This window comes from Pteropus alecto, unplaced genomic scaffold (genome assembly GCF_000325575.1).
Source record: "Pteropus alecto unplaced genomic scaffold, ASM32557v1 scaffold153, whole genome shotgun sequence".
Classification (NCBI taxonomy): domain Eukaryota; kingdom Metazoa; phylum Chordata; class Mammalia; order Chiroptera; family Pteropodidae; genus Pteropus; species Pteropus alecto.
Window position 1 is genome coordinate 664 of NW_006434516.1, and position 27,900 is coordinate 28,563.

The 27,900-nt window shown below is 42.7% G+C and overlaps 1 protein-coding gene across 1 annotated transcript; it reads left to right on the plus strand.

Moving 5' to 3' along the window:
- Positions 1–27,355, plus strand: ERCC3 (ERCC excision repair 3, TFIIH core complex helicase subunit). The gene is made up of 15 exons (XM_006909490.3): positions 1–37; positions 350–555; positions 1,196–1,432; positions 3,134–3,183; positions 3,606–3,741; positions 3,909–4,073; positions 4,543–4,747; positions 6,022–6,336; positions 10,603–10,787; positions 13,796–13,998; positions 16,500–16,596; positions 17,691–17,808; positions 23,161–23,279; positions 25,189–25,341; positions 26,899–27,355. The coding sequence occupies exons 1-15, from the start codon at positions 10–12 to the stop codon at positions 27,028–27,030; spliced, it is 2,349 nt and encodes a 782-aa protein (XP_006909552.1). The 5' UTR covers positions 1–9; the 3' UTR covers positions 27,031–27,355.
- Positions 27,356–27,900: the final 545 nt, after the last annotated feature.

Consider the following 27,900-nt stretch of genomic DNA (forward strand, 5'->3'; position numbering starts at 1 on the left):
GTCGGCGCCATGGGGAAAAGGGACCGGGCGGACCGCGGTGAGAGGTGGCGTGGGTGCATTCGGGCCGTCCGCACTTGCTGTGCCAGTCGCCCCGTCCGGGTCGCTTCTGGCGCGCGGCGGCAGCTAATCTCAGCCCCTCGGGCCTGCGGCGATCCTCGACCTTTGGACAGCCCTGCGTCCTGGGCCGGGTGGGCAGGGCCTGAGAGACGGGATGTCGCGACAGGCGGTGGGCCCTGGCTGGGAGTGTGTGGGCTGGCGAGTCCGGCTGTGACCAGGCTCCCGGAAGCGCTGGGCGGGGCGTAGGGAAGCGTGGGCTCCGGCCCGCTTATTTCTGTGTGCATCTCTGCAGATAAGAAAAAGTCCAGGAAGCGGCACTACGAGGATGAGGAAGAAGAGGAAGATGACGCCCCTGGCATCGACTCCCAGGAGGCGGTTCCCTCCGCGGCAGGGAAGCAGGTGGACGAGTCCAGCACCAGACTGGACGAGTACGGAGCCAAGGACTACCGGCTGCAGATGCCGCTGAAGGACGACCACTCCTCCAGGCCCCTCTGGGTGGTAAGCACACCCCCCAGCCGGGGCGGGGCCCAACCAGGGTTCGTGAAGCCAAAGCAGAAATGCGGGCGACTACCTGTTGGAGCTGCTTGCGGAGAGCATTCACGCTCGCGGTTTGTACGGCCCTAGGTAGAGATGAGAAGGCTGCACACCTGTGCGGAAATGCTGGGGCTTCCTGCATCTCTGACCCCTCCTTTTATTCCCCTTTCTTTCCAGCCCTACCACAGTATTGGGAATACTTTTATCTACTGAATAAATGGTATTTATTATGTAACATTTTAATCCCCTATTTTTAAAAAGTAATGGAAGACACACTAAGCGGGTGTTTTGCTCAACTTTAAATAATTAATGTTCTACATTCATTTGAAATCTAGCCGAAAGGACAGCCAGTCCGGTGGCTTTACCTGTGAAGGATAGTGGGAAGCAGCGGCTGACTTTGGAAACTTCTGTTCTCTCCACTTCTTGTATCTGATTAAAGTAGTAGGCCGCAAAATTGGCTGAAGGAGTGCTTACAAAAATACCTTTGGTGTTGGATAGCTCACTTTTCAGGCAGCTTACCCTTAATAGATAATAATATGAGAAAGAGTCTGATAGTCTGCAACTCATTAGTTTCCTTGTTTGTTGTCTGTTTGGTGTTCCTCAGGCTCCTGATGGTCACATTTTCTTAGAAGCCTTCTCTCCGCTTTACAAATATGCTCAGGACTTCCTGGTGGCTATTGCAGAGCCAGTGTGCCGACCAACCCATGTGCATGAGTACAAACTGACTGCCTACTCACTGTATGCAGCTGTCAGCGTTGGGCTGCAAACCAGTGACATTACTGAGTACCTCAGGAAGCTCAGCAAGACGGGAGTCCCGGATGGACTTATTCAGTTTATCAAGGCAAGTGGGGGCCAGGGCTCTTTTGGCCTTCCTTGTTAATGTAGTAATAGTGGGGACAGATGCTACACATTATTAACTGTGGCAGTTATGAAAATGCTATTCAGATCTAGTGTGGGGAGCATAGTAACCGATTGCCTCAGCTGCTACTCCTGTGGATCCAGCATTGTGTTCTTGCTGAGGCTACACTTCCCATGAGCTGCTCTTTGCCAATGGGTACTCACACAGCAGGGGTAGTATTTCAGGCCCATTCTGACCAGGGTTATTTGGGAATGCAGCCCAAAGTGAGTGGTGTTATGGACTAAATTGTGTCCCCTCCAACATTCGTATCTTGAAGCCCTAACCCCTAATGTGTTATATTTGGAGAAAAGAAGTAATTAAGATTAAATGAGGTCATAAGAGTTGGCTCCTGATCTGACAGGATTAGTGTGCTTATAAGAAGAGACACTAGAAGGCTTGTGTGTTTGCTTTCTCTCTCTTTGCATGTACATGAGGAAGAGGTCATGTGAGCACAGTGAGAAAATAGCCTTCTACAAGCCAAGAGGAGAGCTTTCACTAGAAACTGAATCACTGGCACCTTGATTGTGGACTTCTAGAAATAATTTTCTGTTATTAAACCACCATCTGGCAGCCCAAGTAGAGTAATACAGATGGTAAACTCTATCTAAGGCTGAATACCTGACCAAGACAATGGTCAATAATTTCCATTAGGGAAAGTCAAAAAAAACTTCAGATGTTGACGTGAGTAGGCTTCCATGTGAAGAGCAGTTGAACATGCTTGGGTTTGTTTTGAAAGATAGGTGAATGCCTTTCAGAAGAGATGGACACTGGCTTTTGTTGCCTCCTGCTGATCTAGAGGGAGTTGGATTCAGACTCCTAAATCTGGAATGGCAGAAGATGAGTGCCACAGGCATCCAGTACAGTAATTCATTTAATCTCAGAGAAGCCGATGGAGCCCTGGAGAGTTCTCTTATTGTGATGTGGAAGGTTGCCCAAGGAGAAGGGCAAGTACCTTGCTGTGATGAGCCCACATTAGTACCCTGCTGTGCTTAGTCTGCCTGCAGGAATGTGGGTGTTGGTGCAGTGCAGAGGTAGATTCAGAAGGATAGCAGTGGAGGCAGACAGCAGACCTGGATCTGAGTGGCAGTGTTTCATGGCCACCACACAGCCTCTGCTGCATGCCATGCCATCCTAAAGGCTGTTGAGAACCTGAGAAGAATACACACTGTTCTCTACCATCAAGAAGCTTACTTGCTGGTTGGGAAATAGGGACATTGGTATGGAGGCCAGGAGGCTTGCATTTAATTTATGCAGCAAACAATTACTGAACACACACTCTGGCCAGCTTTGTGCTGGGAGCTGGAGTAATACTGGTGTGGCAGGATGAACCTGTGGATTAGGAGGGGGCCTGTGGGAATGGGAAGAAAGGGAAAGGGAAAATAAAAATTTTAAGCAGTGTTTTAATAAGAAATGTGCATCAGAATTAGCCAGGCAAGAAAAAGGTTTCGTTATCAAAAAGAAGGTGCTAGTAGAAAAAGCTCAATTTAGTCAGATCTGACCCCTTATTGGACACTGGGTTTTCTGACAGTTACATGAACATTTCACTTGGTTGGTAGGTGGTAAGACATTCCCAGTACCGAATGTGTTCTGAATGAGCTGCATATTGCTAATTTTGCTTGTTTGATTTGTTGTCACTTCTTGCAGTTGTGTACTGTCAGTTATGGAAAAGTCAAGCTGGTCCTGAAGCACAACAGGTAAGGGATTTTGTGACAGGCCCATCCAAGGCACTTTCACCCTCTGCACACCAGGTGTTAAGAAGCTAACACTTGTGGACTCTCTGCTCTGCACTAGCACCTACTTCCCCGAGTAAGGTGATAAATGGAATAAGGAAAGCGATGGGGCCAAAACTGGAAATTTGTTCGTTGGCCACTACATTTCCTGTAGCAGTGGAGCTGGGGCTCAGACCCCTGCTTATTTGTTTTCAAAGTAGGACTTTGCCCACAACCCTCATATATTATATCATGGCCAGTAGTACCTCAGAGCTCAAATTTCGTAAAGGGTTATGGGAGTGTGAGAAAGAAGAGAGAGGGTTGTTTCTAGACCATCTAATTGAGCGATGGAACATTCCGAAGATGGTGTACTGATCAGTAGGTACCTCCTCCCTCTTCTCTTGTAGGTACTTTGTTGAGAGCTCCCACCCTGATGTCATCCAGCATCTTCTCCAGGATCCAGTGATTCGGGAATGCCGCCTGAGGAACACTGAGGGAGAGGCAACCGAGCTCATCACCGAGACTTTCACAAGCAGATCTGCTGTAAGTGGGCTCCTGGGGGTGGGAGCATTTAGGGTTGCAGCACAGGTGCTCCTCGTCCAGCATTTGCAGCCTAGTGACCTTGCACTTTTCTTACCACTTTGGCACTTGCTTGGTCAAAGTGGGGTGAAATGTTGCGTGCAAATCCAGATCTTTTCTTTCTCTTACAGATTGCTAAGTCTGCTGAAGACAGTGGTGGACCTTCCACTTCCCGGGTGACAGATCCACAGGGTAAATCCGACATCCCCATGGACCTATATAACTTTTATGAGCAAATGGACAAAGATGAGGAAGAAAAAGAAGAGACACAGACAGTATCTTTTGAAGTCAAGCAGGTTAGCAAAGGAACCCCTCCCTTCCACGGTTCCTTTTCTAAACTGGTATCAAGAGCTTGTCCAACCCTGCATGGACTCTATAGTCTAGTCTCTGTGAGAGGAAGGAGTGCTCATCTGTTCCTGAATTGCTTTCTCTTTTTTGGTGTCTAACTCCATTGTCCTAATGTAGTTAGAGCTGAGCGTCCCATTCCTCATGCTTGTGGGTCACCCTTCATGAGTTCCTGGAGAGGCATGAGAAACAGTGCCTGAGGGCATTTTTGCTGGCTGATTAGATTTAATTTTGCCTGTGTTCTTAATTTGGATTGTTTTTCTGTGCTTTAACCCAGCTGTTAGATCAAGCAAGATCTGAAATTGCAAAAGTCTAGGTAAACAGTTGTTCTTTTGACTATTAGGCCCCTTGGAATATGTGCTGTTAATGAGCATGCTTTGCAGTTAATAAGGTTGTAAAACCTTTGTGCTCACTTCCCAGGAGATGATTGAGGAACTCCAGAAACGATGCATCCACCTGGAGTACCCTCTGTTGGCAGAATACGACTTCTGGAATGATTCTGTTAACCCTAATATCAACATTGGCCTGAAACCCACAGCTGTTCTTAGGCCTTATCAAGAGAAGAGCTTGCGAAAGATGTTTGGGAATGGGCGTGCACGTTCAGGAGTCATTGTTCTTCCTTGTGGTAAGTGACACCTGAATGAAGAAGATGTCCAGGCTGCTTCCCACTCTCTCTCTCTCTGTGCCTTTCTCTAAATCATACTTGGTCAGGGAGCAGCCAAGCTTAGATGACTCCCTGATTCATGACTTGACAAATATTTGAGTGTGTGCTTTGTGCAGGGCTCTGACCTCTGCATTGATCATATAATGGTGGATAGAATACCACTTCTGACCTCAACCTCATTCTGGTGAGGTGGAGACAGACGGTCAACAAATCACCTAAGCAATGTGTAGAATCTTAGGCAGTGAAGAAAACAAAAAACAAAGTAGCGTGAGGGGTGAGATGGTGATGTGGGGGAGGGTGTTATTTTGCCCACCGGAGTTAGAGGGTCTTGTTCTTTGCAGTCTGTCTTATGAGGTTTGTCTCTGTGGAAGATCTCCAGCATAGAAACATGGCTTATTCCTGGATTGCTTATTACAATATGCACATTCACAAAAGGGTAGTAACAGCCCTCTTGGCACCTGTTTGATATCATTTGTCCTAAGTCATGTCAACTCCTGGCCTAGGTTCATGGCCAGCAGTTAAAACAGACTCACCCACTGGCCCTGTCCCAGACTTGAGGCAAACTCTCCGGGGGAGGGGCCTGTTCCTTTAGGTTTTTCTTTCTGTTTTTTTAAAAGCTCTATGAGTGATTTTGATGCATGTTCCTGGTAAAGGAAGAATTGCTATTTAAAGGAATAGCTTGATTTTTATCTTAATCTTCAAATGGTGGGTGGTAGTAAATGCAAAAGCTCCTGGAATTTCACCTTCTCTGTCTTTGCCATGACTGTACACACTTAACTGCATTTCTGACTTCTCAGCCCAGTTCGTTGTGTAATCATAACAGCTGTCTTTTACTGAGTCCTTCCTTTGTGCAGTCTGTGTACTGGGCACATTGTACCCCAGCAGCACCACTTTCCCATGGCTTTGGGCAAGTTGTGTCTCGGCTTTAGTTTTCCCATGTTTAAAATGGCAATAATAGGAGTGTCTCTGAACTCTGGTTTGTTTTGAGATTTCCACATTTAAACAAGATGCATGTAAAATGCTATAATAGGGCCCGGCACTTGTTTCTTTTACTTCTTACATTTGTGTGTAAAGTGGGCACGTCTCCTTTTTATAAAGAAGAAAACAGTAAGTGCCTTGCAATGTCAGCTCTGAGGATTTGTATAAATAGTTTTCCCAGATTCGTGAGTAATTCCGTGTGTCTGCCCTTCATTTCAACCTGGCCTTGGGTAGGATTATGTTTTGGTTTCTCATAGGTGCTGGGAAGTCCCTGGTTGGTGTGACAGCTGCATGCACTATCAGAAAACGCTGTCTGGTTCTGGGCAACTCAGCTGTGTCTGTGGAGCAGTGGAAAGCCCAGTTCAAGATGTGGTCCACCATTGATGACAGCCAGATTTGCCGCTTCACCTCTGATGCCAAGGACAAACCCATAGGCTGCTCCATTGCCATTAGCACCTACTCCATGCTGGGCCACACCACCAAAAGGTCCTGGGAGGCTGAGCGAGTCATGGAGTGGCTCAAAACTCAAGAGTGGGGCCTCATGATTCTGGACGAAGTACACACCATACCAGGTAAGTAGGATGAGAGCTGAGCTACCCACTCACTGGATGGACAAAAATTGATTTCTAATTGTTGGGTTAAGGGAGGGACTGCTGTGTAGTGCATCTGTCTTGTTAGAAAGACTTGCTGGGTGAAGCTTTCAAATAAGTCTTAAGCATGGGGGTGGCGGGAGTGAGGAAGGTGGTGGATGGTTATACACTTTCACGGCTTCCTTAACCACTGGCCTAGAGTAGTCCTTTAGAAAATGATATTTTTTTCTTTTTCCATATTATTGTTGTAGTTCAGCTTACCCATAACCTATATTTTTTATGGCCCTGTGAAAATGACTAGGAACTCTTGCTATAGTGTTGTTTTATTTGAAGGCTATAGTATTGATCCTTAATATGTCACAGAAGCCCTTCTTCTCCTAGTATTGAAGGCAATCCTTTTTCAAAAACAGCCATTTGGTATAATTTATATACTGTGAAATTCACCCATTATAAGTATACAATTCAAAATTTTTAGTGAATTTATGGAGTTGTGCAGCCATCACCGTGGATCATTACAACTTCCTCACACTCATTATCACTCTTTGCATCCCTAGCCCCAGGCAGCCACCGAATTGCTTTCTATCCCTATAGCCTTGCCTTTTATGGAAACACAGAATCATATATGTTCTTCTAGCTGGCTTCTTCACTTCACATAATGGTTTATCCATGTTGTAACATGTATTGACAGTGTGTGTGTTTATTTTATTGCTGAATAGTATTCCAGGTAAACCTTTTTTGATAAAACAAATTAAGGGGGGGCCCTGATAAGCGAAATGTCAATTAGAGATCCTCTGAATGAAATGAGATTGGAGACATTTGCAATGGAGTATTCAAAATATTGTCAAAATGGCTCTAGCATCTGTTTTTTGGGGAGTATGTAATGAGAGCTCTTCCAGCACCTTTGGGTATCTGAAGATACCTAGATCTTCATAGCAAGCCAGGTAGAAATGAGGGGTCTGTCAGGTGGAAGGAACAAGGTGTAAGTCCTGCGGCAGGAAAGCACTTGGCATGGCCTGACAACAGCAAGGTGGCACTGTGGCTAGAGGGGAACAGAGAGGAGAGTAGTCAGAACCAAGGTTGGAGAGGAGAGAGCAGAGTAGCGTGTTGGGGCAAATCCTGTAGAACTTTGTAGGTCATGGTAAGGCTTGTACTCTGAGTGGATAGGAAGCCATTTGTGGGATTTGAGCAGAAGTGACAATCTGACTTTAATGCTAGAAAGCTATCACCCTGGCTGCCATTCTGAGAATAGACCAAATGCAAATTAAAACCATGACGAGATGCCACTACACATCCATTCGAGTGGCTAAAATAAAAAACATTGACAATACACTACTGACAGAGTACAGAGCAACTGGAACTGTCATACATTGCAAGATGATGTATAAAATATGCAGTCGCTCTGGAAATTTGGCAGTTTATTAGAAAATTACCATATCACCCAGCAGTCCCATCTCTGGGTGTTCATCCTAGAGAAGTAAAAATGTAGGTTCACATAAAAACCTGTATGTGGTTGTTTATTTCAGCTCTAGTCATAATCTCCAAAACTGACATGCGTGTCAGTGGGTGACTAAAGAGACAAGTGGTGCATCTGTCCACTGGAACACTACTGAGCAGTGAAAAAGGACAGACTGTTTGCTGCATGCAACAACCTGGCCAAATCTCAGAGGCAGCATGCTGACTGAATTGGCCCATCTCAAAGATTGCATAGTCTGTGATGCCTTTGATAGGATGTTCTTGAAAAGACAAAACTATAGTGATGAGGAGAGATCAGTTTGTGCCATGGGTGGGGTAGGGGAGGGTGTGACTATAAAAGAGCACGAGGGAGGTTTTTGGGGTGATGGATTGGTCTGTATCCTGACTGTGGTGGTTACACAAATCTACATGTGTTAAAATTTATAGAACCAATCCCCCCACTTCCGAAAATGGTCAGTTTTACTGTGTGGTAATTTAAAAACTAAACTAAAAGGAAAAAAATTTGAGAGAGGGGCGATATTAGGTCTGATTGGATTGGAAGTTGACATAGAAAATTATAACATCTGTGTTTGAAGCTTAGGAAGGCTTTTTGCCCAAGTATACATGTAGTATGTATTGATGCTTCTCTTTAACCTGGGTCCTAGGTTTCAGGCCCCAGAGGGTGGCAGCCAGGTTTGAGATTGGTTATCTGATGATGAGGTTATGGGGAAGTGTCCCACATAGTTCATACTTGCCATCTGTGTCTGTCCCTCTCCTGTGGTTCACTGAGTTACTTTGTCTCTGGTTGGGCAGAAGAGTGAAACCAAACAACTCTAAAGGATTTCGAGTTCAGCCTTGTAAGCTACGTGGCCTGGCCTGGCCTTGCTCACCAGGCCAGAGAGCAAATGTTAAATAAGGGAATTCTAGCAAATCAGAGTGAGTTTCTTGACTGTTCAACACATTTACCATGTTGGAATAGGTAGAATGATAAATCTTTGAGACTTAAAGATTGCTGTGTTTTACAGATCTTCCAAAAAGGAGCCCTATTAGGTCATTATATTAATGATAGATTCTTATTACAGTACTTGCATATATTAACTGTCTACTGCATGAAAGGCACTGTGCTAATTTTATTTTAACAAGTATTTATTGAGAAGCTTTTAAGTAGCAGGCACTGTGATTTGCACTGGAGACAAGTGGAAGGGACAGTCAATCGCAAATGAATGTCAGATGACAGCTGTGACGCAATGTTCAGTGAAACAGGCCACACACAGAAAATACATATTGTGATTCAATTTATATGAAGTTCAAAAAGGAGGCACATGTCCTTGCTGATGACTGAAGTCAGACTTGTGGTACCCTTGAGGGAGAGTGCTGGTGTTGACAGGAGGGGTCAGAGGAGAGACTTCTGGGTGCTAAGAACACTCAGATCTTGACCTGGGTGGTTCCATGGGTATGTACCGGTGTAAAAATTTATTGAGCCATGCACTTCATTGTATGTGGGTTCTTTCCCTGTGATAGCCATCGTGGCTGTAAGAGAATGTAAGTGACATTACTGATTTGCAGGGCAGATTTCCTTGGTGGGCTTGTTTCTGGCTGTAGTGCTTAGGCAGGGTCGAACTTGTGCTTGCCTGGTGTTGATAATCCCTGGGCCATCTCCATTGCTGCCTGCCTAGAGCACATGTTAGGTTGGTGTCTCCAGTGCTGTGGCTACCATGTCCTTCTGATGTGGGGAACCTGATCTGAGGTCCTTGGCTACCCTTTTACAGGGCTGGCACAGTCCTTGGAAGTAACCTTGACACTGTTTTTTTTGTTTGTGTGAAAACTATGTTAGGCCTCAGTATGTGAAATTCTGTAACACCTGGCCATTTAATTGGGGTTAGACAGCCCTTATTTCACTGTTCTTATGTTTTTGGTTTGTGTTTTGGTGTGGTCTGACTTCTTGTTCATCAGATTGTTATTGCTGTTATCATTAACCTTATAATTGTATTGTAAGATAAGCACACTCAAACGTTTTCACTTTCCTTCAGAGTACAGTTGACCCTTGAACAACTTGGGGGTTAGGAGTGCTGATCCCCATGAATCAAAAATCGGTGTCAAACTTAAGTTGATCCTCTGCATGTGTGAATTTCCAACCTTGGATCGAAAATACGGTCATCCCTTATGGATCCACACAGTTCAAACGTATGTTGTTCAAGAGTTGATTATTAGAATTTTTAAATGGCAAGCCCATGGAAACCCATAAATCGGGTCTTTTAAAATGAATGATCTCATTTTTTTTTATGTATTTATTTAATTTGAGAAATCAGAAAGAATCATAATGGTCAAAGGAAAGTTAACATTCAGAGGAAGTTACTGGTTAACCAGAATGAACCTAATTGGAGGAGTGTGGAGAAAATGCCCAACCATCTTCCTGGTAATCTAAGTTTCAGGGTGAACAAATCCCTTGCATAATTCAGAGCTCAATGACACATTGTAGCTCATGTTTCAAACTGCCATTGGTGCTCCTACTGACAGTTCAGCTGTTGTGAGGAGAATACTGGATTTGTTCATTTGGAGCTTCCTGCAAATTGTTTCTCCCTTTAGTTCTCCTTTTCATCCTTCTTTTGAAGAGGTCTAGCAGTGATGGTTATATATTCCTGAGTGGTCCTTCTTGTCTAGAGCCAGGTTTCTGTGATCCAGAAACCTTGGAGGTTAGCCCATGTAGCGTCACGAGCCAGTGTTAAGTCACAAGGTCTTGTGTGGTACTTGAGCATTTAAAAAAGTGACAGTGTGACTTGCCACTTGTTTCCCCAGCCAAGATGTTCCGACGGGTGCTCACCATCGTGCAGGCCCACTGCAAGCTGGGTTTGACCGCAACCCTCGTCCGGGAAGATGACAAAATTGTTGACTTAAATTTTCTGATTGGGCCCAAGCTGTACGAAGCCAACTGGATGGAGCTGCAGAACAACGGCTATATCGCCAAAGTCCAGTGTGCTGAGGTAGCTGTCCTCTTCCTTGCACAGGCCTCTCAGGGAGAGGCTCTTCTCATGGTTTGGAGGAAATCATCAGGTTGATTCCTCGTGGGCAGATACCCAGATCAGGACCTGAGCAAAGTGCTGCCACCTCATGTAGTACCCTCAGTCCCCTGTGAGGTGGGTGGTATTCTGCCACTTCACAGATGTGTGATACATAATCACCATGCAGGGGCACATATAGTAAATGGTAAAATGAGGATGCTAATCCAGGTTGGCTCGGCTTCAAAGTCCACGCTCCTTTTCCTTTCTGGGAGTGAGCACTTCAGAGGGTTCCTACCCACCTTCACTCCTGAGGGATTCTTGGGTGGTCCTGCATGGGCAGTCAGTCATCCAGGCCACCCCCCTGTGCCAAAGCCTGTTGGTTTCAGTGCCCCCAGAAGGCACCTGTGGCCTTGATCATTTTATTTCTAAGAACATAGTTTACTGATATTGTTCTATAATGAATATCTGTACAAATATGTGTTAAAAATACATGTTCAAAGGTAAGTCTTCTCAGAAGGAACAATAACAGAAATCCTTTCTGGCACCTTGAAAGCACTGTCCCCCTCAGTGGTTAGAGTAGGGTAGCCTTTGTTCTGAAAGGGCGGAAAGTGGTCTCTTGGATAAAGGTGAGGGTGGGGACCATGTGTAGGTAGACTTGCTCTGTTGAAAAGCTTCCTGACCCTTTAGTTGCGTCTTTGTAATTGCCATCCATCTCATGAGACAGCGTTGCCAGAACCTCAGAGGCCCTGTTCCCCTGTAGTTGTACCTCCATTTGCCCTCTGGAGTAACTGCTCTTGGAGCTTAGGGTTGTCATTCTCTTCTGATTCCCTAAACACATGTTGTTTTGCTTTGCTTTTTAAAAAAATCTTAAAGTATATGTGAATAGAAATGGATTATATATGTTGTATGACTTCTGTCTTTTGCGCAGTATTTTTATTCCTTGCATAATGCATTTTTTTGATGATAAACGTAGCTTATTTGATTCCTTTGAATCGCTCTGTAGTATTCCATTGTACAAATATACCACAATTTGCTATGTAATAGAATATTACACTGCAGTAAAAGTAAAATCTTTTATAATGTTGACAGATGTTTGGATTGCTAAGTTGCTTTTTAATAGCTTTATTGAAATTTAGTTTATGTTCCATAACATTCACCTGCTTACCATGATTTATAACTTTTATTTTAATAAATATAAAGAGTTGTGCAGCTATCCCCGCAATCCAGTTTTAGAACATTTCCATTACCCCAAAAGTTCCTTTGTTATCATTTCAATGAAACCCTGCCTCTTTTGCCCCAGACAGCTGCTGATTTATTTTGTCTATAAATTAGGAGCCTAGTTTTTTTTGCTGTTATGATAATATTGCTGCAAATATTTTTGTACCTGTTTCCTGGGGCCCTTGTGTCAGAGTTTTTCTAAAGCAGTGTTTTCACATGGTGGACTGTGACCCCATAGTAGATGGTGACATCATGATGGTGGGTCATAACCAGCATAGAATAGAATCTACTAGAATGCATAATATGTATAAAGGGCATATATTTCATAAAACTATTCGTATGTGTGAATGTTTAGTTTGTGATGTAAAGTGATCTAAATTTGAAGGCCACTGCTCTGGCAGATACACTTAGGAATGGCATTTTGAGTGAAAGGCTCTGGATATTCACTTTACTAGTCATGTCATGGAAAACTGTTTTCTGAAGTGATTGTACCAATTAACACTTATCAAGGGTAAGTAAGGTTGCTCCACATCTCTTTCAGTACCTAATAATATTGAATTGTTTTCTTTTAATTTTTGCTAACCTACAAGTGTGAAATGGTATTCCTTTATGGTCTTAATTTGTGTTTTCCTCTGCACTAATGACATCGAGTGTATTTTTATATGTTTATTGGCTATTTGTATTTCATATTCTGTGAAATGCAGGATTTTAAAATTTTTACTGTGAAAAAGAATTGCTTTGGTTATAAAGAAGTAGAACCCTAATGGAGTCATAACAGGATATGACCCAGAGGGAACCAGAGAACATTAACAGCAGAACTTAATGATTTGAGCTCAGCACAGAATTTGGCATATAGCAATGGCTGCCAATTCTACGGTGGTGGCAGCATGAAGAAATGGTCTGTGTTGATCACATAGAAGTGGCACTGGTCACAACAAAAACTCAGTCTGTCAGTGTAGGCTTTGTGGCCTGTTCCAGTGCAGAGCTCCTAGAGAATTGTTTTAATTTATACACAGCCTTAAGACTTTTAAAACTCATGACACTTCAGTATATTTCTCTGCGCTTGCTTTAGCTTGTCAGCAGCCCAAGCACAGGGCCTACCACACAAGAGGCCCTGAGAAGTGTTACTGTAATTCTTATTTGTATGCTAAGATTGTCTCAAATGTGACTAACAGGACTACCTTCAAGGTGGCTTCTATGTCCATTTGACATGTTCTTATCATTCTTTAAGCACTTCCTTGCCTTTTGGCCCAGAAAGATATTTCTGACTGATCTGGTACTTGCTCTGCCCTGGCTCTGGAACCAGCCATTTCTCCATGGAGCCCTTTCAGTAGAGAATGTAATTTACAAACCAAGATCTGAGTGCTAGGTTTTGTGTTTATTGCTAGGATGTCATTGCTAGGCTCACTCATGAGACAGCTAGGAAGTGTGTGTGCAGTTCTCTGTATAGGACTGTGTGTGGACTTTTGTGTGGAGGTGGGAATCTGGTTTCCCTCACTTGGAGCTGATATGAAAATAATTCCCTGGATATTGATACATTTAAAAATTTTTGTGATGTAATTAACATGCAAGAGTATTCTGGTTCAACAAACATTAGGTATTAGGTTTTATTTTGTATGTATGTTTACAGTTATATTGAGATATAATTCACATATTGTTGGTTTTGTTTTGATTTGTTTTAAAGTTAATTCTGCTAAATGAATTGTCTCATAGTTTCCAGTTGGGTGATGTTTAAACTTGCAAACTGATCCATGATTCTTGTTGTATCACAGGTTTGGTGCCCAATGTCTCCGGAGTTTTACAGAGAATATGTGGCAATCAAAACCAAGAAACGAATCTTGCTGTACACCATGAACCCCAACAAATTCAGAGCTTGCCAGTTTCTAATCAAGTTTCATGAAAGGAGGAATGACAAGATTATTGTCTTTGCTGATAATGTGTTTGCCCTTAAGGAATATGCCATTCGATTGAACAAGTAAGAATTGAAAAGTTGGAGTTGCCTCTAAAGCCAGTTTTGCTTCCCCATGTGACAGTGCAGAAGGTGCCTGTTATTTTCTCAAAGCTCTTAGGAACTTCCTGAGATCTAAAGGTTTGGTTCTATGGCCCCCATCCCAGGAACCAGGGAAGACAGAGGAGCAGGTAGTCAGAGTCAGAGGTTAAAGCATATAGAAAGGGAGCCTGGTCACCTTGAGCCCAGGGAGCAGGGGCTAGAGTCGTGTTGCTTTGGAGCTGGGCTCTAAAGGTGGGCACGAGTTGGCATTGGGAATTTTAGGACAAGTGAGTACTCTAGGTGGGGATGAAGACAGACTGTGTGGACCAGGGACTAGGAAGGCAAGGCACCCCTGATGTGGCCTGACATTGAGAAAGAGCTTAGGAAACACCCTCCAGAGTCCTCACCAGCCCACAAACCTACCCAAGTGCCTGTGTCACATTAGTGTCAATTCCAGAGGGACAGTAAGACAATGCATGTATTTACTATGTGATATTTAACAGCCATCTTCCTTATCCTCCCTCCCACTACCCCACTTCACCATTTCAGTACTCCATCCAGATTCTTCCTGAGCCTTCCTCAGGTGTCCTGCCCCCACAGTTATATTTGAACACCAGACGCTTGTCCTTTGGTTGTAGCCTCTTGAGCATCTGCCTGGTTAGGGACACTCATTTGCACAGCACTGTTGAATCTGAGCCTCTCTGGCACAGCGAAGGGCAACAGGTTGTGGCTCGCTCCTGGACACTGGAAAGATAGTTATGACTTTTACTTTTTTCATGTGTGAGTATACCTCTGGCTTTTTGTTTTTTCTTGTTTTCTTGCTTTAAAATGATCCTGTAGATCCTGGGTATTGCTCCATGCAGCAGATTGGGACTGATGCGGGACGGGTAGTCTCTAAGCTTTTGGTTCATCCTGGCCTTAATAAAAAAGGAATAGGTGTCACTAAAGTATGTTGCAGGAGAGACTGTTGTGTTCTTTCATATGTGAGGTAGTGGGCAGGACATCAACTTTGGAGTCTGACATGCTGAATCTGACTCCTAGCAACTCCTATTAGCTGTGTGACCTCAGGAGTGTTGTTTACCTCTCTCAACTTTTTCTTGCTCTTTTGTCAAGTGTACAGCTCAGAGGATTCTTGTGCCTGACATTTAGTAGATGTTCAACAAATGGTAGGTGCTCTTTTGAAGGACGGTTACCCTTCCATTTCATTTCCTATATAGGGGAACCTTCATAAACTGAGGGTTCACCATCATTGAGTTTCTCCTAATGATGGGGGAGGAGAAAAAGAACCACCTAAAAACCTGGGTATTAAGAGACAAGCTAGTCTGAAGAATGGAGTTTCCCAACCCAGCGTGACACACATAGAAAATAAGATTTGTGTGGTGCCCTAAACACTCTAATATAACAGGCTTGCAGTGGTTGGGGTGACCAGAGGCCATTAGCCTGGGGTGTCCAGCTGTTCCACACCCTGCCCAGCTTCCCCACAGGCAGGGGGTTTGCTATCTCAGGTATACCTGTTACCAGTTTGTAGCACAGTGCTGGAAAGTGCTGTGTGGAAGTTCAAAAATTGTGCTTTATGAGGCATCCATGGGCACTGCCCTGGGATGGCAAATGCGCCTGGGTGGTAGAACATCCACACTTGGGTTCAGGTTCCTTAGACTCCTGCCCCTCAGTTCTTCATATGTAAATTGGAAAATGAAACCTACCTTTTACGATGTGAAGACTCTTGCTAGGGGCAAATGGATTCTTTTTAACATAGTACACAGCTCAGTTTTTGGTGTGGGTGGAGCTTGTATACCTGGTAGCTTTCCTTATTGTTGTCATCATCATCATTACTGTTATTACTGACCCCTAGGAAGGTACAGAAACCAGATCATTCTCTGAACAACAGAGAAATGGCATTGCCAGGTGCCAAGAAGTGATGACCAGTGAGGCCATTAGATAGGGTTGTGCCCTTTGGCAGAGAACTGGGGAGTTTTGAACTTAGCGTTATAGGAGGTCAGTGGGGAAAAGTCTGGAAGGAGCTCATTTTCCTACTCCTTCCTTGGAGAATGCCTGTGTCATTAGGAAACAGTTGCATTCAAACTTTTGTTTGGAAATAGCAATATTTCCTTTGCCACTCCCACTGGGCTGCATGAAATCCAGGGGATTCTCTTAGTATTGACACTAAGCTTAGATCTAGAGACATTGAAAGAGGAAAGAGCACAGTCCAGAAACAAAGGAAAAAGTAGAAGAGGCAATCCCAAAGAGAATAGTGACTGAACCTCAGCTCAGTGGGGAAGGGATTGGGTGTGTGTGTGTGTGTATTTTGGGAAGGAAGTGGGGTGGGTGTATTGCCACTCATTTGTATGACTTTCTTCCTGATATTCTTGTGTGACAGGGAGCTTCCTGGGAGAGAGAACTTTGTAGGAGCTCCTTTTCCTTCTGATGCGCTTTCAGGATAATTGAGTGATTCTGTGGAATTCTAATACAACTTTGTTCTTCTCTAGACCCTATATCTATGGTCCTACATCCCAGGGAGAAAGGATGCAGATTCTCCAGAATTTCAAGCACAACCCCAAAATCAACACCATCTTCATATCTAAGGTTTGTGTGGCATGTAGAGTGGTGGTTAGGTCCCAGCAACCCCAGGGCCTGGGGGACACTGGATGGTTTCTGGGGAGTGAATTATTTTTTGTTGAAAGAGAAGTCGCGTGTCTTTTCATTTCCACATGTCCTGTTTCTGTGTAGTGGAAAAAGCAGATTTAGGTTTTTATGTATTATGCACAATTTATATAGTCTTTTTGCTGCAGTAAAGTTTTTCCCTCCTCTTTTTGGGATGCAAGAATTTTAAGTTGTATTTTCTTTATAAAAGGAAAAAAAAGTTCATTACCTACTCTGGCAAAAGCAGGCATTTAGATGAGGTTCTCTTTGTGGAGTTGGAGATTCCCCCAGGTCATGGCAGCCTTTGCCCTGGCTCCTAGTATGCATGCCTTGGTGGCGGGTGGTGAATGTAAGCACAGTACAAACTCACGCAGGCCCAGCTTGGCCATGGTCTTAATTTGCAGTTGGAAGCTCTGGCCCAACTGTTTAAAATAGTCATTCAGATTAGAACAGACTCAAAGCCCAAAAGAAATGAGATTTACCTATAAAATGATCATGGCTGGCTCTGTTAGTACCAGACTTCGATGTCTGTGAGGGAACCTAGATGGCTGGAGCCCCCAAGCCGAGGTAGCTACCATGAGTCAGAATCTAGCCCAGTGCAGGCAACATCTCCCACCAGGTCACATGTCCGACATGTGCTGCTGGTCTCAATGGCCTCTAGTTAAGAGTGTGGATGGTTTTGTGCAGACCTATTTCTGTGGCAAAAAAATAAGAATCACTCACAGAGTCTCTCTTGATAGGGCCCTCTTGTCTTTGACCCCCTAGCAGCTGGCACTGGGACTGTGGCTGAGACACATGGGTAGCTGTGGGTCCCGATGGCTTCTTTAGGACAGCTCTCAGAATTCCCACTAGATCCTAGAGGCCTGCTTGCATCTAAAAGACCCTGGTACAGAGAGAAGGGGATAGTAATGATTGTTTTTCTAAATTATCTACAGAGCTTATTTAAATTTGAGACCAGTAGATTCCTCCCCTCCCCCACCCCTTTTTGTCTTATATATAAAAACCTTCCTAGACACACAGCTGCTTCATTTCTGTAGGTGGGTGACACATCATTTGATCTGCCAGAAGCAAATGTTCTCATTCAGATCTCATCTCATGGGGGTTCTCGGCGGCAGGAAGCCCAGAGACTAGGGCGAGTGCTCCGAGCCAAAAAAGGTAAAAATGTTCTTCCCCTTACTGCTCCTAGAGGTCTCTCCTTTTGAACCACCTTAGATAGGAAGAAGGTAGAGTTAAGCTGCCTTTGCGTTTATGATGGTGAGCTTGTGCTCCTAGGCTCAGTACACTTTGAAGGAGCAAAGCAATTACCGAGGTCTCCTTGGCCCTTATTATTTCTCACGCTTTGGGAGTGAATATGTGAGTGTTTTCCATGGCAGGTGCCTGCAGCTCACATGGATATCCTCTAAGCCGAGCACTTGTGTTGGTAGATAGAGGAGCCAGGACAGCAGTGCTTAATGATATAGACATAGAAGAGGGAAGGCAGAGCTGGGCCACCAGTGGAAGTGAAAGAGCTGGAAACTGTCTCTTGAACCTCAAGTTAGGAGTAAGGAGAAGGTCTGGTAGGAGCAGCTTGGGCTGCCACAGGGTGGATGCCTCCCTCATAACCTGTGAAGAGTGATGCCCTGAGTGGCAGCTTGCATCAGGGGCATTGCCAACTCAGTGAATGAGGAAGCAAAAGGTGTGGATTCTCTGCTTGTTAACTGCAGCAAAAGGGCTCAGATCCCAGCTGTGAGCATGGCAGGGACTGACATTGCTGCTAAGAGATGGCATCCTCCTGAGACCAGGCTGATCCTAAGACAAGGACACAGGCCCTATCCTCAAAGAATTCAGTTATCTTAGGAGGCATTTGGACTGCTAGGATGTTTGAAAATGACATGTTGGAATCATATTCTGTTCAGATTTGTTTAAGAAGCAGCTAATTGTGTTTAAAATGGAGACAGGGCAAGTTAGAAATAGCAAGTCTGGAATTGGGCATCAAACCTACTGTGTGACCTCAGACAGGTAATTTGCCTTTCTGAGCCTTGGTTTCCCATCTGAAGTAGGAGTGACAGTCCTAACTTGTAGGACTATTATGAGGAATAAGACTTACATAACAGTATAGTAGACTGCTGGATAAATTGTAGCTTTTAAAAACTGACATGCCTATAATCTGACTAGCATATATGAAAGTAATTCATTACTTATTCCTTATTCTTCACTATAAAAAAATACTAATTTGAAAACCCCTTTGAATTTGATTAGAATTTTGTTCTTTTAAAATACTGACTCATTTTACAAGGCCATTATTGCCCTGATATCAAAGCCAGAAAAGGATACTACAGAAAAGAAATTTATAAGCCAATATTCCTGATGAATATAGATGTAAAAGTTCTCAGTAAAATACTAGTAATGGGATGCTGTCAAACTAGTAGTGGTGAAAGGTTGATAGCTTTTTCTCTAGGATCAGGAGCAAGACAAAGATGCCCACTCTCATCACTTTTATCCAGCATAGAACTGGAAATCCTAATGAAAGCCATCAGACAAGAAAGGCAATAAAATTGGAAAGGAAGAAGTAAAATTGTCTATTTGGAGATGGCATGATTTTATATACAGACAATCCTAGACTCCACCAAAAAACTGTTAGATCTAATCAATAAATTCAGTAAAGTTGCATATAAAAGTTAATATACAAAAACCAGCAGTGTTTCTATACACTAACAATAAATGATCTGAAAGAGAAATAAAATGATCCCATTTATAATAGCATCAGAAACAAAATACTTAGGAATAAATTTAACCAAGGAGGTGAAAAAAATCTCTACGCTGAAAATTACAAGACGCTTATGAAGAAATCAAATACAAGTAAAAGGAAAGCTATCCAATGTACATGGATTGGAAGAATTATTATTGGTAAAATGTCCATAGTACCCAAAGCCATCTATAGATTCAGTGTAATCCCTATAAGACTCCAATGACATTTTTTACAGAAGTAGAACATAATAATCCTAAAATTTATGTGGAATCACAGAAGACCCCAAATAGCCAAAGCATTCCTGAGAAGAACAAAGTGGGAGGCATCACAGTTTACGCTTTCCAGCTATGTTGTAAAGCTGTAGTAATCAAAACTGTGTGGTACTGGCATAAACACAGACAAATAGACCAATGTTACCGAATCAAGAGACCAGAAGGAAACCCAAGCATTTATGGTCAACTAATGTTTGACAGGGGAGCCAAGAATACTCAATGGAGAAAAGATAGACTCTTCAATAAATGGTGCTGAGAAAATTAGATATTTGCATGTAAAAAATTGAAACTAGATTCTGATATTACACCATTCACAAAATTAACTTGAAATGGATTAAAGTCTTAAATGAAGGGCCACAAAACATAAAACTATAGGGAAATGGAAAAAAGCTCCTTGACGTGGGTCTTGGCAATGGTTTTTTGGATATGTCACCTAAAACAACAGGCAAAAAAAAAAAAAAGTTGGGATTACATCAAACTGAAAAGCTTCTGCACAGCAAAAGAAATGGAAGGGTAACCTATGGAATGGGGAAAGATGGAAAGGTAACCTATGGAATGGGGAAAATACTTGCAAATCATATATCTAATAAGGGGTTAACATCCAAACTGTATAAAGACTTCATACAGCTCAGTAGCAAAAAAAAAAAGAAAAAAAAATCCAATTAAAAAATGGGCAAAGGACTTGAATGGACATTTTTCCAAAGATATACAAATGGTCAACAGGTACATGAAAAGATGCTCAACATCACTGATCATCAGGGAAGTGCAAATCAAAGCCACAATGAGATATTACCACACACCTGTTATCAAAAAATCAAGAGGTAACCAATGGCGGCAGGGGTGTGAACAAATGGCGGCAGGGGTGTGAACAAAAGGCAACTCTTGTGTGCACTGTTGGTGGGATTGTAAATTGGCACAGCCACTATGGAAAAGAGTATGAAGATTCCTTAAAAAGATAGAACTACCTTGTCATCCAGCAATTCCACTTCTGGGTGTGTGTCTGACAGAAATGATGTCACTATGTCAGAGATATCTCCACTCTCATGTTAATTGAAGCATTATTTACAATAACCAAGACATGGTAACAATCTGCTTGCCCATCAACAGGTGAAAGTATAAAGAGAATGCGGTATATATACACAATAGAATACCGTTCAGTCATAACAAAGGAAATCCTGCCATTTGTGACAACATGGGTGAACCTTGAGGGCATTATGCTAAGTGAAGTAAGTCAGAGAAAGACATATACTATATGATCTTACTTATATGTGAAATCTAAAAAAAAATCAAAAGCCAAACTCATAGAAAAAGAGTTCAAATTTATGGTTACCAGAGGCAGGGGTTAGCAGTGGGAGCATTGGATAAAGGTGTTCAAAAGGTTAAACTACCACCTATAAGGTAAATAACTACTGGGGATGTAATATACAACATGATGACTATAGTTGTAAAAAAAATATATATATAAATGAAGCCACTTTACAGTGGAGTCAGAGCTGCCATCTCAGAGGAACTGCCTTGTACAGTTTATACCTCAAACCTTTGTAAAGGTAAAATAGGGCTAGGTAGATAACCTTTGGACTGGGCCTAAGTAACGTCGTGCCCTCAAAGAACTGTTTGCAAAGATACCAAAAAAGCAAATATTATGACTACCGGACTGAAAATTAAAAACATTCTTTAAAATTAGAATGACTATGTTACCTTATCTGCACCAATAGAAATGCCTTCCTTCTACTGATGTAATCGTTCCCCTTTCCCTTCTCATAAATACTCCTCACCTTTGTCTCCTAATCGAAACACTATTTGGGCTTCTGCCTGAATCAGTGCTTCCTGAGTAGCTATTCTTTTTGATTTTACATAAATTCTTGTTGCCTCTCTCACTTTGGCCTTTTATTTTTAGATTAACATAATTAACACTGCTGTATGATATATTTGAAAGTTGCTAAATTCCTAAAAGTTATCATCACAAGGAAAAAAACATTTTTCTCTTTTCTTTTTGTACTGGTGTAAAATGATGGATGTTAACGGAACTTATTGTGGTAATCATTTCGCAATATATGTAAGTCAGTTGTGCTGTGTATCTTAAACTTACACAGTCTATATGGCAATTTTATCTCAAAACTGAAAGAAAAAAAGACAAATATCTTTGATATAAGATATTTTTTGGCTTTTTGCATCTCTGAGCAAGACTAGGAAACAAATTCAGAAGCAGTACACAGGTACTTACTTAACCTACTGACATTTGAACTGTGAAGCAAAAATATTCAGATTTTCCTGAAGGATTGGGTTTTATAGGCTATAATATATTTTGTCCTAGTTTCTGTGATAATTCTTACAGGTTATCAATGAACTGTTTTTTTAAGCAGTTTTGTTGAGATATAATTCGCATACCATACAGTCGATCCATTTAAAGTGTGCAATTCAATGGTTTTCAGTATATTCACAAAGTTATGTAACCATCACCACAATATATATCTAGAATATTCTCATCACCCCCAAAAGAAGTTCTTACCCATTAGCAGTAATTCCTCATTTCCCCTTACCTCCCAACCTCCAACTCCAGGCAGCCACTAAACTCTTTTTGTTTCTATTATTGTGCCTATTCTGGACATTTCGTATCTATGGAATCATATAATTTGAACTCTGTGACTGTCTTCTTTGACTTATGTTTGCAAAAAGGTTATCCATATTGAAGTATGTATTAGAACCTCATTCTTTATTGCTGAATAATATTCCATTGTATGGACACACCACATTTTATTTATCCATTCATCTAATAAATTTGATAGAGCTGGTAAATGGATATTTCGACTGTTTCTACTTTTTGGGTCTTAGAATAATGCTGCTATGAAATTTATGTGCAAATTTTGTATGGACATATGTTTTCAATTCTCTTGGATATATATCTAGGAGTGGAATTGTTGGGTCATGTAGTAACTCTGTGTTTAACATTTTAATACACTTCCAGATGATTTCCAAAGTGGTTGCATCATTTTACATTCTCACCAGCAATGTATGAGAGTTTCAACTTCTCCACATCCTTGACAACAATTGTAATTATCTGTCTTTTTAAAATTCTAGCTATTCTGTTGTGTGCCAGGTAGTATCTTGTTATGGTTTTGATTTACATTTCCCTAATGACTAACGATGTTGGACATCTTTCATGTGCTTATTGGCCATTTGCATATCTTTTGAGGAATGTCTATTCAGATTCTTACTTTTTTTGTAATTAGGCTTTTTATTGAGTTGTGATGGCTCTTTATATAACCTAGATACAAATCCCTTATCAGATATATGCTCTGTAAATATTTTCTCCTATTCTGTGGGTTGTCTTTTCAATTTCTTGATGGTGTCCTTTGAAGCACAAAAGTTTTTAAATTCGATGAAGTTCCCATGCAAAGTTGGAGCAGTTATCCCCTAATAGCAAAGTTCTTCCACTGCATTACTTGCTTTTGAGCCCTGGACCTGACATTTTCATAGCTAATATCTTTTCTCCTGCCCTCTCCCCAGGGATGATTGCAGAGGAGTACAATGCCTTCTTCTACTCGTTGGTGTCCCAGGACACACAGGAAATGGCTTACTCAACCAAGCGGCAGAGGTTCTTGGTAGATCAGGGTTATAGCTTCAAGGTATGTATCCACTGGTCTCAAGTCAGAGTAGGACCACAGCCTTTTTTGTACCCAAGCCACCAGGAGAAGTGGGGTCACTGTTAGCACCATCATGGGGCAGAGCTCAGGGAGGTACACGACATTAGGGGACTGGAGGCCCTGCCGCAGATTCCCTTTGTCTTTGCATGAATATTAGGGAGCTTTGAGGGAAAATATTGTACAGGGTCTCCTGCCTCCAACTTCCCACAGTGAATAGTCAAAGAGTGGGGCCTCTGAAGCAAGAGGCTTTCTTGTTAACTTTTTACAGTCGCCTTGTGCAAAGGATGTTAGATGTTGATGGGAAAATGCACAAGCCTAGCAGGACTCCATGTGCCTAGGAACGGTGGCCCTCACTATGTTAGTCTGAGCCCCTGAATTGGATTACTTTCTCAGGGATTGCCCGCTCTGGGTGGCTGGGACAGCTCTTCTCATAGTTAGCTGCCGAGCCTGGGCCTCGGTGGGCCTCACAGACATCAGCCATCCACTGTACTACAAGTCAGGTATTTGAATAACTTGGGAAATTCTAAATAAAGCTTTGGCTATCTTTTACTGGCTGAGAGCTTTGCTTTTTTTCTTACTGACACAAATAGTAAGTTTATATCAGGATTTAGTGTCTCAAAGAGTTTTTATTTGTGGGGGGTGGGTGGACGATACTGGAAGCAAGGGACTAAAAGGACCTCACTAGAACTTGTGTATATAGGTTCCCAGGTTCTTGATTTGAGAAAGACTATGAGCTGCCTTATCAGATACTTTAGATTGTGTCTTTACAAGTTGGCGAGTGTTCCGTCATTAGCCTTAAACAAGAGAATGGGATTGTCTGACACCTCTTTTAGCCAGAGGCAGTGAAACTTTTCAGACTTCCCATGCTGGCCTAGAGAACAGGACTCTTGGGACAGTTTTGAAGGATTCTCACTGTGGCCTTTTTATAGCCTTTTTATCTGTTTGTAAAAGACGTGCTGATGATAGCATTCATGCCTCTTGATGCCTCCAAGTCTTAGGGTAGGGGAAGCACCAAGTCAGGAAGTGCTCTGGGTTCTTTGAAAGGTTCAGTCGACTTAAAGGCATCTGAGCACAAAGTTGTCTTTGTTGATTGGAGCTGCCTTTGTCTCCCTTGCCTTTAGTACTGCCACTGAGAGCAGCCAAGTTAGAGTTCCTAGAATCATGACTGTGGAGGGGTGGCCAGGCCAAGGCAGAGTGTCCCATATCTGTACTCCACATCTGTGGATGCCAAAAGAGCTCAGCCAGGTTTTTTCTTCTAGGAATTTTAATTAAAATTAGAAGAATTAGAGGGAAAAAAGGCCCCTTTATGTAGTCATTCCAAGCTTTCTGCAGGGATAGGTAGGCCTTATAGTAAGTTATCTCCAAAGAAATGAAAATCAAATCTTCACCAGGCTGTCATCTTGCTGTTTTAGAAAAACATCTTGTAAATCCATTCTTGACATTTTGTTATTTGTAAGTGCTCCCTCCTGCTGGAAGCCCTGGGTCCAAGCCAGGAGGTTGAAGGCCTTTCTTGGGGGCGGGCAACAGGTTGTGCCTTTCAGTCTCTGGTCCTTTTACCTACAAGATGGGAAAACTACCAGAGCAGATGTTTCAAAATTGCCAAGGTCTCTGTTGATCTTCTGTAAGTGATCATTTACCAGCTGTGTGTTGGGCAGATTTCTCTGGAATTTTCTTAACCTTTCCTGCTTTGCAGTCATTGATTATATTCCTATTGAAGGCAGCTCCTGTAGCTAGTCTCTGGACTGCCCAAAGGAGCTCTCCACTGTTAGCTACCTGCTCCACTGGGCCTAAGGGAGGGAAGTGACCAGAGCAAGTGAACCAGGGGAAGGTGGGGTAGGGCCAAGGGAGAGAAAACAAGGGGACATACCTCCTGCTGGTTTCGGCTTTGCAGGTCATCACAAAGCTTGCTGGCATGGAGGAGGAAGAGTTGGCATTTTCAATGAAAGAAGAACAGCAGCAGCTCTTACAGAAAGTTCTGGCAGCCACTGACTTGGATGCTGAGGAAGAGGTGGTGGCAGGAGAATTTGGCTCCAAATCCAGCCAGGTGAGTGAGTGAGTGGGTGGGGCTCTAGGCGTCAGTTCTCCTGAAGGACTGAATTCTTAGACACACACATGTGCAGTCTTGTATGTGTGTGCGTCTGTGTGATTTTCTGAAAAGCTTGGAAAACACAGGAATCTGTAGAGAAGAGAATAATAAGAACAACACGTTAACCTGTTGGTATGTATCCTTTCTTCTCTACATACTGTTTTACATGGCAGAGCCCACAGTGGCTGTAATTGGTCTCCTGTTCCATTCACATAGCCGTCTGGTGTAAGTATTTGTTAGTATTTTGATGCTGGAGACCAGGATGGCAAACATGACCCCAGGCTCTCACTAGATGGCTACAGGGAGTGTAATAGGCCTTGGGCAAGTCATTTCTTATCTGGTCTCCTCCTCAGTCATCGAGCTGAGCCTTCCAGCATGTAACATGCTGACGATTAACTCAACTCATATTATAGTTTCAGTACTTATTTTGAAAAATTTAGAGTTCTCTGAAAATACTCAACTTTTCATTTATTCTGCAAATACTTTTTGAATGCCTACTGTGTGACAGGCAGAGATAATATGGTATAATTAATGAAAGTATCAGTATGGGGAATTGTTATTAGGCCCTCCAAGGAGAGAAGTATAGTTTAGTTAGGTGTTTTTGAAACTAAATTGGTATTAGAGCTGAAAGGTGAGCAATGACTGGAATAAGGAAGAAGAGAAACAATGGCACCTGAGGAGGTGCTGCCCTTCCTGCAGCCTGAGACCTTTCTCCCTCAGACCTGGGGTTTAGGGGTTAGATCTGTCTCTGGCATTCTACATGGAAGCCCCAGGGAAACTTCCTGCTTCAGACCATGTCCTAAGGTGAGGTCTGGTCAGTCTCACCTTACAGTGGTCACCTGCAGTCAGGCTGTCGAAGGCATTGCTTTAGTGCCTATGTGCATACTTTGTTGTAATCTGGTGTGAGTGGTGTGCCAGGCTCTGGTCAAACCCTGGACTTTAGTGGTTTCTGTTCACACCATGTATGTCAAGGCAGATGTGGTTATCCCCATTTCACATATGACTTCACTGAGGTGCTGGCATTCAGTATTTGCCCAAGTCACCCAATGAGTTGTAGAGCCAAGATTTAAGCCCAAGCTTTCTGGCTTTTTCCTTTATTCCAAGCCTTATGGTAGAGTCTCAGGAAATTTTGAGGGACTTCCTCCTTCATTGTTAAAAAAGTCTCTTCAGAAATTGTCATTAAGAGAGGCAGGGTAGCCAGGGAATCTGAAGCCAGATTGCCTGAGTTCAAGCCCCATCTCTTTGAGAGCTGTGTGATCTTTACAAGTTACTTAACCTCTCTGTGCTTTAGTTTCCTTTTCTGTAAGATGGAGATTATAATGGTTGTGAGGATTAAATAAGGTAATACATGTAAGTACTGCTTAGAACCCTGCCTGAGACATAGTAAGTGGTTAATAAATGTTATTTTAAAAATAATAAAAATTGTTAACTCTGAATTTTATAAAACTTATTACAGATATTATAAAAGGACTGTCTTTCCCCTTGGAAACTAACAGTAGGCTGGGTCCTCCACAGGTATCCCGGCGCTTTGGCACGATGAGCTCCATGTCAGGGGCTGATGATACTGTGTATATGGAGTACCACTCGGCACGGAGCAAGGCTTCCACCAAACATGTGCACCCACTTTTCAAGCGCTTCCGGAAATGATGCCCGTGGCGTCTTGTAGGTGAAGGCTGGGTGCTCAGACCAACACTGGAAAAGGGATTTCAGCATAATCTCCACATCCATGTTCTTTCTTCTAGCATTGGCCAAACTGATATAAATTCAATATCTTTTGACTGTGTTGAAGAAAATGCATCAAAGACTTAGTTCTGTCTTCATTGGTCATCCAGGGTTTCAGAATACTAGGAGTACTATATTTTTTGGTCTTTCCAAACTTGTTGGGGAGTGGTCATTCCTGTATATAAAACTTTTTAATATTTGAGGTGTATTTATCTTAATGTTCTCTTGAATAAACAAATGGACCATTTAATTGCTCTTCATTTTAGCTATCCTTATGCCTTGTCATAGGCATGGGTCATGTCTGGACAACAACCCTTCATCAAGGCCCCATTTTGTAGCAGGGGTGAGACAGAGCCCATCCCCAGGGAACTACTAGGGTGACAAGAAGAGACTTGCCGCTTTGTGTTGATGTGTTGACAGGGGACAGGCCCTGGGAGCTTGGGGGTGTGTGGTCCAGATAGAGGGAAGAGGTTGAGCAGTTAACAGTGCTGCCTGTTCATGTTTACATCAGGTGAATTCTTCTGTGGGCATCAGGTCCTCTAGATCACCTGAAGGTTATCACCTCAGGAAGCCACAGTGCACATGGCTCCTGGTAGTTGATCTTCTCCGAGAAAATGACTTATTATTTTTTTCCTAGAATACATTTCTGATATTTCTGGGAGGCTGGATTCCTTCTCTAATAGCAGCTTAGTACTCTTGGGTCTTTACTGGCTAGTTTCTTTATTCTGAAAAATGTCTTTGGGCTTTTTGTCTTTCATTCCTGGTATGAGAGAAAGGTTAAGGAAAAGACAAGAC

What these genes read in the sequence shown, in the direction of transcription:
- ERCC3 (XM_006909490.3), top strand. Translation starts at nt 10, where the DNA reads ATGGGGAAAAGGGACCGGGCGGACCGCG. An exon ending in AAGGGACCGGGCGGACCGCG is followed by an intron (nt 38 to 349) that starts GTGAGAGGTGGC and finishes GCATCTCTGCAG; the next exon opens with ATAAGAAAAAGTCCAGGAAG. An exon ending in ATCAGGGTTATAGCTTCAAG is followed by an intron (nt 23,280 to 25,188) that starts GTATGTATCCAC and finishes TCGGCTTTGCAG; the next exon opens with GTCATCACAAAGCTTGCTGG.